Source organism: Falco punctatus, assembly GCF_963210335.1.
Source record: "Falco punctatus genome assembly, chromosome: 2".
Classification (NCBI taxonomy): domain Eukaryota; kingdom Metazoa; phylum Chordata; class Aves; order Falconiformes; family Falconidae; genus Falco; species Falco punctatus.
The window spans coordinates 3,180,929-3,198,441 of NC_137581.1; the positions used below are offsets into that span (position 1 = coordinate 3,180,929).

The 17,513-nt window shown below is 55.1% G+C and overlaps 1 protein-coding gene across 1 annotated transcript; it reads right to left on the minus strand.

Annotated features, from left to right (window-relative positions):
• Positions 1-1,061: 1,061 nt before the first annotated feature.
• Positions 1,062-17,467, minus strand: LOC308059221 (uncharacterized protein). Its single transcript, XM_080376211.1, has 2 exons — positions 17,288-17,467; positions 1,062-7,076 (listed from the first exon to the last, which is right to left on the minus strand). The coding sequence occupies exon 2, from the start codon at positions 2,798-2,800 to the stop codon at positions 1,742-1,744; it is 1,059 nt and encodes a 352-aa protein (XP_080232337.1). The 5' UTR covers positions 2,801-7,076; positions 17,288-17,467; the 3' UTR covers positions 1,062-1,741.
• Between the last annotated feature and the right edge of the window lie 46 nt (positions 17,468-17,513).

Sequence of the window (17,513 nt, forward strand, 5' to 3'; positions counted from 1 at the left end):
GAAGGGGTTCGGGGCCTTTCTCAGAGCGCCACACGTTGCATGGTCATGTGTCATACACAGGTTTGGTGACTGGTTTCTCGCTTCTAATGCAAACGCGTACGCATCCGCAGTAGCACTGCTGAAGTGTTTTACGGACTACGCATGCTCCCCAAGTGGGATTTTGGCCTCTTTGGGGCAGAACTATTTCAGTTAGAGGTCACCATCTCCCACTGCCACCATTATCTTTGTCCTATTTTAAACTCATTTCCTGTTGATGTCAGTGGATCCCAAGACCCGATCAGCTTGTGTTCTCTTGCAGCCAGAACTTTCCCCATTGGAAGTCTTCTTCCTGCGCAACTTAGATAACGGTGCTCTTTTCACTGCCTGGTCTTTGTTTATCACCCCTGCCAAGGCTGCCTCCCTTGATGAGAAGTCCCTTCATTTGTAAATACTTTAGAGAGTGGGTCAGCTCGGTGGAGGTGTCACCTCGACAGAGGGGAAGGTGGAGCCAGAGGGGAAGGTGGAGCGTCAGGTCTCTGCATGTGGCAGGGGCTGCATTAACCCTCATCTCCCGCTGCGCGAATGACCACAGGCAGAGGCACTGTGCAAGGAACATCAAACCTTTAATGAATTAAGACAGACAGATCTGGTAGAGGGCCGGGGCTGCAGTGGGCAGGTGCAGGTCACACGTCAGAGGGATCTGTGCTCCACACCTTCTCTATCAATATATCAACGGCGACTGGGGCAGCGTGGAGCACCTTGTCTCCTGGTGTTCCTCAGGGTTCTGGCTCGCTTGGTGGGCACATAGTCGCTATTGGATGCCCTCTGCTTGCTGCTGCCCCCCTGCTCCCCACTACAGCCCACTGCCGTGGCATCCCTGTGTGGCTTCCCCTCCCAGAGGGTTTTGGAGCTTTTTGCCACCGGGCACACCACCATCTTCTTCCTCTTCTTGGGTGGCATGCTGCCCCATGGGGACATCTCTGGCATCCCGAGGGTGTCAGCCGATGGGGGGCGCTTGGCCTGTTTGCCAGCAGCCTTGCCTGATCTGGGCACCACCCGGCAAGAGGAGATGCCCGGTGGTGGTGGCAACTGGGTCAGAATGACCCGGGGCTGCCTCTGCAGCACCTCCTCCACCAGCTGGGCCATGCGGGGCGGATGATGCTGGGGTGCAGTCGGGGGGCTGGCCAGGGGACTCTTCAGCAGGATCTGCTGAGGACTCTCTGGGAGACCCTTGTGGGGACCCTCTGGGCATCCCTTCAAGGGGCTCTCCTCTGAAGTGTCCATAGGACCCTCCTGAGAGGGCTCCATGGGGCTCTCTGGCAGCCGGGTGGGGAAGACCGCTGCCAGCCCACCCTGCTTGCCTTTGGTGTCCAGCAAGGGGGATGTTGCCACCCTCTGCCAGGAGGGGTTGGTGTCCTCCTGCATTGCGGCCACCACTTGGTCCTTGGGACAGTCGCCCTCCATCATGCACTCCAAGATGTCAGGGATCCTGTTGAGGGTGGTGGTCAAGACAGGGACATCAGGGACACCACGGTCGGTGTCCTCGCTGTCCCCCAGCCCTGCCGCCAGCAATTGCTCCTTGGAGCAGCCACCCTTTGCCACTTACTCTGAGAACTCCGGGAACTTGTTGAGGAGGGTGGTCAAGCAGGAGCCGCTGAGAACTTCAGGGAGCTTCAGGATGCTGTCGAGCCAGGCGAGCGGGTCACTGCTGTCCACGGCGGACGAATGCTCATCCTGAAACGGCAGGTTGTCCTCTGCCAGCTCAGGAAAGGCCTCGTTGAAGGCATCTGGCCCCAGCTCGGGCAGGTCCAGGAGATTCTCTGGGCTTGGCGGGGTGGTCACCACTTCTGAAAAAGCAAACGAAGCCAAGCCACCCCCAGGGTGATGCAAGCCTTCCTTGGTGCAGGTCACCCCCTATGGGCTCTGCCACCCTGCAGACCTCACCTTGGTGCTTGGTCCTGCTTCTGCCAGAGAGCATATCCAGGGCGGGCTGGCAGGGGGTGGCAGCAGGGACGCCATCCTCACTGGCCACCACATCGTTGTTAAAGGCCTCCAGCAGCTTCTGGGCGCTGCCAGGATGGGTGTGGAGCACAGGGGAGACCTGCACGCGATGCTGAGCCGCAGGGTGTTGGGGTGGCAGGGGCCCAGCATGGGCAGGGACGTTCAGCACAGTGCAGCCCCTAGGGTAGAGGGGCTGCCCCTGGCCCACGTCCCATGGGCCCAGCCCCACTGGCTGGTGGGGCACAAGTGTCCCCATCACCACTTGCTGTCCCCAGCCATAGGCAGGGGGACAAGGAGCAGGCAGAGGGGGCAGCTGCACACCGCTGGGGAGCTGCAGCACGTGTGGCAGCTGCACGACCTGCCCCGAGTCCCCCAGGGGCCCCTGCACCCCCTGCCAGGTTGCCAGGGCGGGCTGGTGGGTGACAATGTGGAGCTGGGAAGGCTGAATGGTGATCAGCAGCCCTGGGACAGAGGGCAGCACACCAGCAGTGACCGGTGGCGGCATGGTCAGGGTGGTGAAGCTCATGCCGGGCACCTCTGGTCCTGTCGGCAGCTGGAGGGGGAACCTCTCTGTGGGCAGAAGCGAAGGGGGGTGATGGGGTGAGATGCTGGCCGGCACAGCTGGTTGGGGGTTACCGGGAGGGCAGGAGCACCACGAGGAGCGTGCTGCTCTGTGCCGCGGCAGTTGGCCAGTGTGGCGTTTGTTGGGGCACACAGTGTTCTGGGGTTCCGTCTCCATGGCGATCATTATGCCAGCACCTGGGTCAGCCAGCGTTGTGACGGTTTGACTTTTAATGACAGAACAACTTCCCAACTCCATGGTTTCCCATCCTGCTGATGCTTTCCTGCCCTCAGTGCTGATTTCCCACCCCCACCATAGTTTCCCATCACAACTGTTTTTTGGTTTGGGAGTTGAGTTTCATGTCAAAGGGGAGTTTTCACCTAAATTTCTGTTGATGTCAGTGGATCCCAAGACCTGGTCAGCTTGTGTTCTCTTGCAGCCAGAACTTTCCTCATTGGAAGGCTTCTTTCTGCCTTCTTTCAGCCAGGGCAGGGCTGGGAGGGAGTTTGAGAGAGCCACTCCTCCACTGCCTTGCTTAGGGACCCTGTGGGGAAATTGCTTTGGGGTGGGGGCAATTCGAGAAAAGTGGGACCTCAGAGAAGCATAGTATTACAGGAAGCTTTTTAGGGTAAGAGACAGCTGTCGCTTTCAGGATGGCCGGCATTCACCATCCTAAATGTGTGTTGCCACGGCTCCCTAAGCAGCGCAGCCTGCAACCTCAGCACGTGCTGACAGGGGTAACGGGGGCTGGAGCGGAGTGGAGAGCCCGCGGCCAGGCTCTGTTATGCTCCTGCAGGAAGGGGAGCTTGACAGTACCACAGAGCTGATGAGATGTCCACTGCCATGATTTTCCCTTTTATAACAAATTCTACCAGGGACGAGCAATGACGGAAAAGGCAGGAATATGGTTACGCCAGTACTTCACAGTCCCTTGAACTTGTTGTAGTTCCAGCGTACTGGATGGATTGTGCCCGGATTCTTTCTTTTCCAGTGTGTCTGGTGGAAGAGAGGCAGCTCCTGCAACCCACCAGACTCCTTGGAATTTAACTTCTCGTGCTGGCCCTTGGCACTTTGACTCTGGGACTTCCCGTCCCAACTTGGTTAGTGTTGCCCAGATGTTTTTCATTGCATCTGTAATGCTTTCTGGCCCTTCTGCCCCGCTGAGGATGCCATCGATGTATCGATACACTGTGAGGCCAGGTGGAATGGTGACCTGTGCTAAGGCTGTGGCCAGAGCATTGTGAGCGATAGTGGGGCAGTGTTTGTATCCTTGCGGAAAACTGTTTGAAAACATACTGAGTCCCGCTCCAGGCAAAGGCAAGCCGGGCTTTTTCTTGTGCGTGGAGCAGAATCACGAGGAATGCATCTCTAACATGTAAAGCATCTAAAGCTAACCTAACATCTATGCTAACCCTAACGTCCCACAAAAATCACTGGGTAGCTAGGTTACGGACAATGAAAGGAGAGGAAACAGCACTGGGAGAATGAAAATATCCCACTAAGTCAATTTTTTTGTCTACCTATACAGCAGAAGTGTTCTTTCGTGTTAAAGTCAGAGTATGTTCTGATTTGCACTGCCCCACTAAATGGTTTTATGCTGGAAAGGTTTACTAAGAAGTAATTGTTAGTGTTCTTCCTGGTTATGCACCCACATCTTATAATGAAAAAATTAGATGATAACGTCTTTGCTGTGCTACACTGTTCTATAACTGAGAGTTAGGTTGCGTTTTATTTTAAGCATTCTCAAAAAAATACGGATAGTTACAGCTTTTACTAACAGCACTGCGGCAAATGTGAATTCACAGGTGGGCTTTTAAGCCTCACCTCAGCATGTTTGGTGTAGGAACAAACATTACAAGTACTCTAGTATTTTTGCCAATGCTTTCCTGCACAAATTGTATTAAAAGCATAGATTCTTCTGGTCTTCCATGCAGAAAGTATGGTGAGAATAAATCTGATATTAAAATGACTTCTTCAGATGTCAGAGGTTTATTTAGAAATGTCCACTACCTGTATTTTTTCTTATTTACTTGCAGCGGGTCGTAACAACCTGCAGAGAAGATATGCAAAGTATGTTATCCCTATTATTTCCATTCCTGGGTTATGATAGAATTTGGCACAGAATTTTAGATCAGTTGCAAAAAGTAGCGCTGGGCCACGCATATTCAGATTGATCCATGATCCCAGGTAGCTGTATGGGATTTGGTAATTTTCTTTAATAAGTAAAGGAAAACTGCATGTATTATAGAAATGAGAATTTAGTGAGACAAAGGGCAGGTCCAGTTCCTTTTCAACTACTACACAGAGATATTCTAACACATCAAATGAAAAGAATTTCTAAAGAAGTAGACCTTTCTGAGCTGGAGAAGAGGTAGATGAAATAGAAAAGATAGAACTAAAATCTGCAGCAAAATATTGCCTCTAAAGGAAGATGTGTTGGGGTTTTTTTCTTTCACGGAAACAAACGAACAATTACTCTGCGATTCTCCAGACTGGAAATTTGCAAAAAGCTGTGTAGTGTGGTTTTCAGTAGTATAAAAAGCAAAAGCTCTTCAGGGTTTCAAGTACATCTTTGCAACAGCTGTGAAAAAAATGCAAGCATGCAGATTGTTCCATTGTATGAAAACACCTTCATTTACTACTTATTTGTCATACAGGGAATAAACTAGCAGTGACGACCGTTGGAAAGTTTTAGATGAATAAAAAAATCCTCCAAACCAGGAAAAATACTGTGCTATCAGGTAGCTGCAGCTTTGCTGTGTGAGCTTAATATTCACGCAGAGACTTTTTCTAAATGCGTCACTTAAGGCAGGGATGGCTTCTAATTCTAAAAAGCCATTTGCCTAGAGCAGTCGCTCATGTGCCACATACAGGATTTTTATGCTAACACTATTAAAAAATTTCCCTAGAAAATTTTCCACCTCCTTCAAGTAAATACAACCGATGTCCCTAACTGTCTCAGTTTCCTATTCCACCATAGGTTGCTGTATTTCAAAGACGAAGTTAACCAACGGCTGGTTACTAACCGAGGGCTCAAACCAATTTTTGTAGCAGTCAGGTAGAGAGTGGCCATTTAGTCTGGACCCACTGAAGTGCCAATGTAAATACAAACAAAATAAGGTCTATCAAACTTTAGATTCTCTAGCAAAACAACGGAAAGGATATGAAGAACTAGGTCTTGTCTACTGTCTGTTTCCCATATGTGTGGTGATCGGCTCCCTGGAAAACAAGAGGCTGGACTGGTCCTGGCTGTGCCCATGAGCTTGCCAGCTGAGTGCTAGGTGGTAGCAAGGAGAGCACCAGAGAAAAGCACAGACCCATTGACCCAGCATCACCGTTCTCATGTTCTTCATGCATGTGAGGCCTGTTAGCCATTGTACTTGTATTTATTCTAACACGGGACATCAGTCAACAGTCACAACACCGGTGGATTACCAGCACTTCCGTCATATGCTTCACATATAGTGTTAAAGGAGAAATTTACACAGACGTGGGTACCACTGGGTTTGCTTTAATCGCCCCTCAGAGCTGGGCCACCGCCCCAGCGAGTGGCAGAGAGCAAAGGGATACAGCACGGCGTATATACACTTATCAAATCATTAGTCAATGCCCGAGGCTTTTAGAAGTTTCCTTTGGTCTTGTCCATTCCGCAAATCCATCACCTGACCCTGTCCCTGTTGATTCATCTATTTGCTTCCAGTCTCTGCCTCGGTTCCAGGTTCCTCCTCGGATCGTGATCTTCTTTCTGCCAGCTTTAACTCACACACTCCTTCAAGCACACTTAGTCTTTGAGCAATTCCTATTCACATATACTGATTTTTTTTTCTTGAAACACCTGCGTTTCTGCGAGCACCTGTGTGCACAAGTTGATCATCTGTTGTTTCTCTGTTCTCCCAGTGATTAACTGGACTGGGTGTTAAACCAGCCTTGGATTAGGGCTATACTGGGGACGAGGCCTGGTTCTGCCACTTAGCTGCTTTAGCACTTTAAATTTCTGAATTCAAAACACATTTTCTTTAACAAGCAATACCAGAACAATGGAGAACAATTAACAATGGTTTGGTCACTGCTGTGACGAAATAATGACAATTATTATTTCTGGTGTAGGTTGCCGTATGTCATATTTATGAAACTAGGATTTGCCCGAAGAAAAATGTTCTATTTCACACCCACAGATGAGCTCCCTGAGATGAGCATCCACGTTTTAACAAGCCTTTACATCAAAGGCTGTAAACGAGCGTCAGTCTGCACAACCAGCTGGGAATCTTGTGTTGTTCCAGGCACATATTTTTGTCCCATTCAATACCTTGTCTGTGTGATTTGCCTTTTGTCTGTCCTGTGCTTTCCTGCTAAAGATTTATAGGCTTCAGTCTTCTGATACTGCTCCAGCTCCCGCATCTAATGCTCCTTATCTCTATCCGCTCCATCAAGGTGTTGCTGAAACAAAGAAGTCCAAGAGTAGCAGGGAGTTGCCTCCCCTTCAGGAGGAAGGGAAGAAAAACAACTTGCCAGATGAAGTGCTGATCCATTTCACCTGTGCAAACAGGAAAGGAGTGAAGAAACAATGAGAATGTACGTGAGATGCAAAGACGCAGGATTTCGGGATAATATTGCTGTATTCTGGTGCGTGTCGTGTCCGTGTCTCCCCGCCCCGCCTTTCCCTTTTTTTTTTTTTTTAATTCAAATCACTATTCTGTTAACTCTTTTGTTTTTAGATCAAGCTTTAACATTCAGACCTGTAACAGCGTGGTTCCAATACGCCCTTGTTTTTGTACCCCATGGACAAAAATGCACTACCATTCTACAAGCACACACTTTTCCCATCTGAGAGGCGAACAAAACATCATGGCTATTGGAAAAGAGTAGCATAAAGGTAAAAGAGCCTAGGTGATATCAATTTAAGCTAGCTACGTTTAGGTTAAAAGAAAACCTCAGGCTAGGAAGAAAAAAAATATTTCACACGTGCATAATAGAACGAGCTTAACTGGAGAACTCTTTAGGGGGACCAATGAACTGAAAACCATTTAAGGAGTGGTCACAACACTTGCTAAAGGGATCCTTTCCAGAAAAAAAAAAAAAGTTGAGCAAGTTTTTCACCTAGTGAGTTTAAAATTCAATGGAAATAAGTATTCAATCAGAGTGAACATTAGTCACTGGGCATGCCTTTTTATTTTCATTATGTCATCACAACAATACATGCAATAGTTACAAATTTCATGCATTTGCAAACCTGTTTTGATGCTGCTGAGGACACAGTTAACATTCTAGATTGGGGTGCAAATTTAGTGATGCTGGGTTTGCATTTCTTTTGGACACTGTATTCTTCCAGAAGACATTCATTCTTCTCTTCTGTCTCCAGCAATGTGCTGCTGACTGTAACTGACTCAAAAACAGCAGAAGTTTTTCCTCAGCTTGTGTCTTGGATGGATTGTTTTGAATCAGTAAGGAGGAATTCTACTCTACTACCTGTAAGTAGATGTCCTAGGTTTTCTAGCACAGATCTATACAGTTCTTTAAATATTTCTTTATATATATATATATATATTTCTTATAAAACTTAAACAAGAAGAATGATTTTTAGGGTGTTTGCTGTATAACTATAGTAATGGTCTTTTTCTAGGGGAGACTCGCTCTTTGGTCAGCTCAACCAGTCCTTATTTCAGTCAGTTCCAGCCAGCTCAGCGGTCCTTATGCTCACCAAACACAACAAGCAGTAGCAGGACTGCAGGGCTGGAACAGGGGAAGCGCGAGACTTTCCCTTCAACTGTTGTATCGGACAACTAGTTTGCTGTTGCTGCAGCTCAGACACTTTTCCCCTGGGTTGCGGGACACTCACCCACACACAGTAGTATACTATTGTTACCGATTTGTTAATAAGTTAAGATTGATTGACTTTATTTGATTGATTATTTGATTTTATAGAATTATTTTATAGAATAGAAATATAGAAGGATAAAAATATATTTTGAGGAAACTTATAATTGCTCAGTAAAAGCTGCTATGAGACCCTCTGTACATCCTGTACCAAGGCCAGAAGAATGGGCTGGAATTATTGTTGAAACTTCGGTAATAACTTTAGGGTTTGAAAGGTTTCTTTGTATCTGACCAGTCTTCTGTATGTAGAAAGTGTATTGAAATGTCAGAATATGAGATTAATGGAAACTGGGGAGAGTCGACTGGAACAGCTTGTGGTTACCTGCCAAGAAACCGTGCACTTTAGTAGCAGGTAATTCCGGCAGGGGGAGATTGCGACCACCAACTCACATACCACCTACCCAAATCGTACCCCAGACCCATTTCTAGACCTTTCTAAGCTCTACTGCGCAGAATCGGATATAGGAGGAGAATATGTTAATGATTTACGGGAAATATCATGGTTATGCATGAATACTTAATGAATATGTATGAATAAGTTCTATATATGGTGTCTGATTTTGAGACCTGGCGTGCGTTGATCGTGAGAGGACTCGCTCACGCACCCGGCCGTCAATAAAGAAGTGTCTGCTTATCTACATCACATTGGTGTCGATAAGTTCTTCATCCCGAGATTTCGGTAACACTATGACTCCACCACTTGCTTCGAGAACGACTTCATAGTCGTTAGCTAGCCAAAACCCGGCTTACGCAGCATTTTGGCTGCGGACAAGTGCAAAGGCAGCGGTTCCGCATCTCGCCCCAGAAAGCGGGCAGCACAGCTCCTGTGGTGCGCTCCGCACGGCTACCGGGGCAAAGTGAGAAGCACCAGCACGAGAAGAAGCACCAGCCGCCCGTTCGAGCTGCGGCGGGCGGGGGCTGGGCTGCCGTTCCGCGCGGGGCCGGGGCTCGGTGCCGCCGCGGGCTCCCCTCAGCCTGCCGGCCCCGGGGCTCTGCGGGGGGGTGCGGGCTGTGCCCACAGCGGCTGCCTGGGGGGGCTGGGTCCCGAGGCGAAACTGCTGGCCGAGAGCAGCTGCCGCTCGGTGTCACAGCCCCCCCGGCCCGCCGCTGACTCCGCCTGCAGAGCGCTGCACTCGCTTACAGACGCGCTGCCGAGAGCAACCGAGCTGCCCCCCGACCGGCTGGCACAGCGGAAAGCAAATCCTCGCCGGAGGGTACCCGCTGCCGGGGGGCGGGGGGCGGGTGGGGGGAGGGAGGGAGGCAGGAGGAGGAAAGACCCCGCTCCCTTGTCCCACCTTTCGCCGCTGCCGCGTACTCTGCACCCCTTCACTCCGGTAACGGCTGACTTTCCCGTCACGGGGAGCGGCTGTGAACACAAGAGGTTAAATCGTGCAACAGCTCATAATGGCTTACTTGTGCAGGGGAAAACCTTGTACGAGCTTTTCCTAAGCTACACATTCACACCACTCGCTTTTTCCCACTCAAAAAGTGCACTCCTGCAAAATCTCTCCTATTTAAAAAAATATACATTAAAAATTGCTGTTACTAACAGATGCTTCCAAATGCAAACAGAGCAAATGCACCCCTATTTCCCACAGCAAAATGGAATGCATCACACGGAAAGGATTTAACAGCTTGAGCCACGTGGGTGCTTTTGCATACGGAGGCAATGAGTATGAGTGCCCGGGCTGCGAGTGGGCAAAGGGCAGAGCGCAGGGCACCCCGCAGCCGCAGAGAGCACTCCCGGGGTCCGGTGGCGTAAACTGGGCTGAGACCCCGCGCAGGGCTCGCCCGGCCAGTGCTCAGCACAGGGCTGGTGGGGCGCTGCTGCCATCTAGCGACCAAAAGTGGGTACTGCACCCGCCCGGTTGGGGGAGCGCTGCTGCTGCGACCCGGCGGCCAAAGATCGGTGCTGCAGCCCTGGCGACGCGCATGCGGCACCGCGATCCCGCGCAGCCTGCGGGGTGCTGCCGCGGCGCCCGCTGCTGCCTCCCGGTAAGGAGGCGCCGCTGCCGTCCCCCGAGCACGTTGCCAGAGCGTGCTTGGCACGGGAGTACGGAACTGCCGCGCCGTTGCAGCCCCGGGACAAACGCAGCCCGCGGGTGTTCGCTGCTGCAACGGCCCCGCCCCTGGCGACAAGCCCCCACCTGGGGACCGCGGGGTGCAGAGCGGCTGCGCCCCTCCACGGTTTAATTTCCCCCCCACTCGGACACGTTCCGACCGGGACCGCGACCGGGACGCCCGGGAACGGGACCCCCGCGGCTCCAACCAGGACCGCGACCGGGACGGGGACCGCGACCGGGACGCCCGCGGCTCCGACCGCGACCGGGACCCCCAAGGCTCCGACCGTGACCAGCACCCCGCGGCTCCGACCGGGACCTAGACCGGAACTCCCGCGGCTCCGACCAGGACCGCGACCGGGACCTCCGCTGCTCGGACCCAGACCGGGTTCAAGAACCCGGCGACGGGACCCCTGCGGCTCATACCCCTCGGATCGGGACCGAGACCCCCGGAACCGGGACCCCCGCAGATGGGAGCCGAGACCCCGGGCACCGGGAGCCCCGCCGCTCGGGACCGAGACCCCGGGCACCGGGAGCCCCGCCGCTCGGGACCGGGACCCCGGGCACCGGGGACCGGGACCCCTGTGGCTAACGACCAGGACCGGGACCCCCAGGATCGGGATCCCCGCGGTACAGGACAGGGCCCCGGGCACCGGGACCCGCGCAACTCGAGACCTGGACCGGGACAGGGACCCCACAGACGGTGACGCCCGCGGCTAGGGACTGGGACCAGGACCCTCGGAACCGAGACCCCCGCGGCTCGGACCAGGACCGGGACCAATACCCCTGGGACCGGGACCCCCGCGGGTCAGACCGGGACTAGGGCCAAGGCTCCGGGACCGGACCCCCGCGGCTTGGACCGGGACCGGGATTCTCGCAGCTCAGGACTGGGACTGGGACCACCGGGACCCGGGACCCACGCGGCTTGGACCGGGACCGGGACCAAGACCTCCGGGGCCGGGACCCCCGCAGCTCGGGACCGGAACCGGGACCCCCGGGCCGGGACCCTTGTGGCTTGGGACCGGGACCGCGAACGGGAATGCCCAGGACCGGGACCCCCAAGGCTCTGACCGGGACCAGGACCAAGACTCCTGGGACCGGACCCCCGCAGCTCGGACCAGGGACTGAAAAGCGGATGCCCGGGACTGGGACCCCCGCGGCTCCGACCAGCACAGGGACCCCCGTGGCTTGGGACCGGGACCGCGAACGGGACGCCCAGGACCGGGAACCCCGCGGCTCCAACCGGGACCGCGACTGCGACGCCTGGGACCGGGACCCCCACGGCTCAGACCAGGGACCGGGACCGGGACCCCAGCGGCTCAGAACCGGGACCGGGACCCCCAGGATCAGGATCCCCGCGGTAAAGGACAGGGACCCCGACCAAGACCTCCAGGGCCGGGACCCCCGCAGCTCAGGACCGGGACCAGGACCCCCGGGCCGGGACCCCTGTGGCTTGGGACCAGGACCACGACCGTGACGCCCGGGACCGGGACCCCCAAGGCTCGGACCAGGACCGGGACCAAGACTCCTGGGACCGGACCCCCGCAGCTCGGACCCAGGACTGGGTCCAGGAGCCTCGGCACCGGGAACAATGAGGCTTGGACCGGGACCGGGACCGGGACCAGGATCCCTGCGGCTCGGACCCGGACCGGGATCAAGAACCTGGGGAGTGGACCCCTGCGGCTCATACCAGGGATCGGGACCAAGACCCCCAGACCAGGACTCCCGCAGATCGGGACTGGGGCCCCAGCGGCTCAGAACCGAGACCGGGACCCCGGGGACAGGGACCCTCGCAGCTCAGAACTGGGACCAGAATCGGGACCCCTGGGACCAGGACCCTAGCGGTTCGAGACCGGGACCGGGACCCCTGGGACCTTGACCCCCGCGGCTAGAGACTGGGACCGGGACCCGGGGGACCAGGAACCCCGCAGCTCAGGACTGGGACCCCCGGGACGGGACCCCTGTGGCTTAGGACCGGGACCGCGAACGGGACGCCCAGGACCGGGACCCCCAAGGCTCTGACTGGGACCGAGACCAAGACTCCTGGGACCGGACCCCCGCAGCTCGGACCAGGGACTGCAAAGGGGATGCCCAGGACTGGGACCCCCGCGGCTGCGACCGGGACCGCGACGCCCAGGACCGGGACCCACGCGGCTTGGACCCAGGACTGGGTCCGGGAGCCTCGGCACCGGGACCAATGCGGCTTGTACCGGGACCGGGACCGGGACCGGGATCCCCGCAGCTCGGACCCGGACCGGGATCAAGAACCTGGGGACCGGGACCCCTGCGGCTCATACCAGGGATCGGGACCGAGACCCCCGGACCAGGACCCCCGGGGCTCAGAACTGGGACGGGGATCCCCGTGCCTCGGACCGGGACTGGGGTCAAGGCTCCAGGACCGGACCCCCTGCAGCTCAGACCAGGGACCGGGATCCGGGACCCCCGCGGCTGGGGACCGGGACCACCGGGACCCAGGACCTCCGAGGTTCAGGATCCGTGACCCCCGCGGCTCAGGAACGAACTGGTCCCCGGAGCCACGCAGCTCAGGACCGGGACCAGAACCGGGACCCCGGGGACCAGGACCCTAGCAGTTCGAGACCGGAACCGGGACCCCCGGGACCTTAACCCCCATGGCTAGAGACTGGGACCGGGACCCTGGGGACCGGGACCCCCGCGGCTCGGACTGGGACCGGGACCAATACCCCTGGGACCGGGACCCCCACGGCTCGGACCGGGACTGGGGCCAAGAATCCTGGACCGGACCCCCGCAGCTCGGACCAGGCCCGGGACCAATACCCCTTGAACCGAGACCCCCACGGCTCGGACCGGGACAGGGATCCCCGCAGCTCGGATCAGGGCCCAAGACTGGGACCCCCGCAGCACAAACGGGGACCAGGACTGGGACCGCCAGAACCGGGAATCCTGCGGCTCGGATCAGGGACCAGGACTTACTGGGACCTCCGAGGAACAGGACCCTCTGCGTCTCGCAGCGAGACCAAGACCTGGAGCCCCGGGACCGGGACCCGCGCGGCTCGGGACCGGGTCTGGGTCTGGCACCCCCGCGGCTTCAGGCTGGGACCAAAACCAGGACCTCCGGGACCGGGACCACCGGGACCGGGACCACTGCAGCTTGGGACAGGGACCCCCGTGGCTCGGGATCGGGACCAGGACAGCCGGGACTGGTGCCCCCGCGGCTCAGGACCGGGACCCTAGCGGCTCAGGCCAGGACCGAAACCAGGACCACTGGGACTGGGACCACCGGGACCACCGTGGCCTGGGACAGGGACCAGGATCCCCATGGCGGGGACCGGGACCTCTGAGGTCGGGACTGGGACCAGGACCCCTGCGGCTCGGGACTGGAACCGGGACCCGGACCCCCATGGCTCAGGATATGGACGACCGGAACCGGGACCCCCGCGGCTCGGACCAGGACCGCGACTCCCAGGACCGGGACCCCTGCGGCTCGGGACCGGGAGCGGGACAGAGACCCTCAGGCTCGGACCAGGACTCACGGGACTAGGGCTCGAGACCGGGACCGGGACAAGGACCCCCGGGCTCAGACCGGGACTCACGGGACTAGGGCTTGAGACCTAGACTGGGACCGGGAACCCCGGGATAGTGACCCTTGCGGCTCAGACCGGGCCGGGACCGGGAACCACGGGGCTCGGACCGGGACCCCCGCGGCTTTGTTAAATGAATTGTAAAGGCAAACCAACTCGTTTTGTCATGACTTGTGGAAATGCATCCGTATCCTGTGCTGACGTGCTATTTTGTTTTGCTGCAAACCACACAAGTCTGCGTCTCGAGAGGACAAGGTATTAGTCATCACCGGTGTCCTTACACAGCCTCTTTACAGCCTCACCGCCTGGACTGCAGGCGTGCTCTTGCCTTTTCCAGGCATCCGAGTGATGGTTTTGCCTCAATATTGCCTCCACAATATTTTATTTTTCCTCAGTATTTTCAGATGACTCCTAATATAGTTTCACATACGAAGCACTTTACTCACTTGTGTAAATCATTCAAAACAAAAAACCCCACCCACCCACCATGAATAGTGTATCTACGTATTTTGCCACAGTGCAGGTATGTTTTTTAATTATAATTTCCAATTCAGTACCAGGGTTAGTTTAAATAATTTAATTCTTCTTCTAAATGCTTTACCAAAACACACAGAGCAGGGGTCCTCAAACTACGGCCCATGGGCTGGATACGGCCCCCCAGGTTCCTCAGTGTGGCCCGCCGGTATATACAGACACATGCCCGCCGTAGAACCAAGAAGCCAAGAAGCCGCAGATGACTGCCTGCCCCTTCATCCGCGCCGGCCTCCGTTGCCTGCCTCCTCCTCCTTCTCCTCCTCCCCCTCCTCCTCCCCCTCCTCCTCTGCGGTGCGCGGCGGGCGAGAGGCGCGGGCATCTCCTCTGCCGGGCAGGCTCAGCCGGCAGCCTCTGCACTGCGAGGCCCAGCCAGCTCGGGCGAGTCGCCAGAGCCCCGGCGCGGCAAAGTCCCTTCAGTCCCTTCTGGCCACCCTGTCCGGACTGCGCGGCCGGGCTGAGGAGGGGGGGGCTCCCCCGTCTCTCCCTCCCTCCCTCCCTCCAGCTCCCGGGCAGGACAAGCAAGCCAGCACCAGTGGGAAGCGCGCGAACACCATCATGTCAAAAAAAAGAAAAATGGACTCCGAGTGCGGGGTGTTCCAAGAAAAGTGGACTTCTGATTATTTTTTCACGGAGTACAAAGAAAGAGCTGTTTCAGAGCCTAGAATTCAGTGCCTGTGTTCAAGGAATACAATTTGCATCGACACTACGAAACTCAACATAAAGATAAATATGATTCTTTGGTTGGACAAGTAAGAAAAGATAAAATATTAAGAATAAAACATGGATTGACAACGCAGCAAAATACTTTTGTGAAGCAAAAGCAGCTCAATATATCATCACTTCGAGCAAGCGATCAAGTTGCCAAGCTCATAGCGTGCACTTGCAGAGCATTCATAGAGGGAGAATTTGTTAAAGAATGCCTTCTTTCTGCGGCTAAAGAGATGTGTCCAGAGAAGGCGGATTTATTTAGTACAGTGAGTCTTTCAGGACCTACAATTACACTAAGGATTGAAGAAATGGGGGAAAATTTGAATCTGTAGTTGCAAAACTCCTCAAAAAAACTTTGCTATTTCTCATTGGCACTCGATGAAAGCAATGATGTTCATGATTCTGCACAACTTCTAATTTTCATTCGTGGGACAAATGATTCTTTCAAAGTCACAGAGGAGCTTGCTGCACTGAAAAGCATCAAAGGAACAACTATAGGAGAGGATATCTATGAGAAAGTTTGCCAGACTATGAATGATTTGGAGCTGGACTGGGGTAAACTATTCAGTGTGACAACTGATGGTGCTCCTAGCATGGTGGGGTCCATGAAAGGAGTGGTTGCACGCATTAACAAAGAGATGGACAAACGCAACCATTCACATCCAATAGCCATACACCGCATCATCCACCAACAAGCCCTGTGTTGTAAATCACTGCAGCTGGACTCTGGCATGAAAATTGTGGTTTCTTGTGTTAACTTCATTAGAGCTCATGCACTAAACCACAGACAGTTTCAGGAATTTGTCTGAGCTAAATGTTGCCTATGAAGATATTCTGTACCACACGGAAGTCTGTTGGCTGAGTCGAGGGAGAGTTTTGAAATGATTTTATGACTTCCTTCCACAGGTTTATGATTTTGTGCTTCCTAAAAACAAAGAAGTACCAGAGCTCAAAGATGCAGAATGGAAATGGCACCTTGCATTTCTGACAGATGTAACAGAGCTACTCAACAATTTCAATGTCCAACTTCAAGGAAAGGGGAAGCTCATCTGTGATATGTATTCGCATGTGAAAGCGTTTCAAGTCAAATTAGACCTGCTCATTAACCAAGTAAAGGAGGAAAACTTCTGCCATCTCGCCACAACTCAAAACCTGTCTGCAGAAAAACCAGCAGTTGCATTCCCAAACAAAACATGTATGGATGTACTAGAAATGTTGCAAAAGGAGTTTCAAACTAGATTTAAAGAGCTTTGTCTCCATGTACAGCACATACATCTTATCCAGAACCCATTTTCTGTTGACACTGAAACTGTTGATCTGATTTACCAAATGGAATTGGCCGAACTACAGACTTGTGACTCGCTGAAAGATACATTCAAATCAAGCAGCCTTACTAATTTCTATGCATCTCTCCCCTCAGAGACATATCATAATCTCAGGAACCATGCACTCAAAATTGCAACCATCTTTGGCAGCACCTATGTCTGTGAGCAGACTTTTTCCCGAATGAAACATCTGAAATCTCCAATCAGATCCAGACTAACTGATGAACACTTGCATCACTTGCTACGACTAGCAGTGACAAATATGGAACCTAACATCTTACATAGCTCAGGCTGCTATGGCTCCTCTACAACTGCTAGTACAAAGCCTAAAGAGATGAAACATCCACCACTTCCAAGCACAGACACCCTCATGGCCCCCTGCCTGTCTGGCCGCGGCGCTTACAGCTTGTCCACCCTCGAGAAGCCGTGTCCCCAACAGCCACCCACCGCCAGCCCCGCTCCAACTGGCCGCACAGGGAGCGGAGCATGTGCACAACGCCTGGGGGTGCCGCTGCAGCGGGCTCTGCCCTCCGCCCCGGGAGCCCCGCACCCTGCCCCGGGGAACCCCGCACCTTGTCCCCGGGAGCTTCGCACCCTGCCCCGGGGAGCCCCGCACGTTGTCCCCTGGCGCCCCGCACCCTGTCCCGGGGAGCTCCGCCCTTCTCCCCCCGCCCCTCCGCTTACCGCGCAGAGGCTGCCCGTCGCCGTGGCGACGTGCCCTGGGACCCCTCGCGCTCGCGTGTCCGCCGGGAGGGGGACGGCCAGGCCGGGCCGGGCCGCCGGGGCCCGGGATCCCACGCGGGGGCGGCCAGTCCAGGCCAGTCGCCCCGCGGAGCGGAACCGGCATTCGGAGGCGGGGCGGGGATGGGCGGCGGGCGGGGCGCGGCGGGCCCGCCAGGGGGCGCGCGCC

Coding starts and splice junctions, on each gene's coding strand:
- LOC308059221 (XM_080376211.1), bottom strand. CDS start 2,800: ATGGAGTTGGGAAGTTGTTCTGTCATTAAAAGTCAAACCGTCACAACG.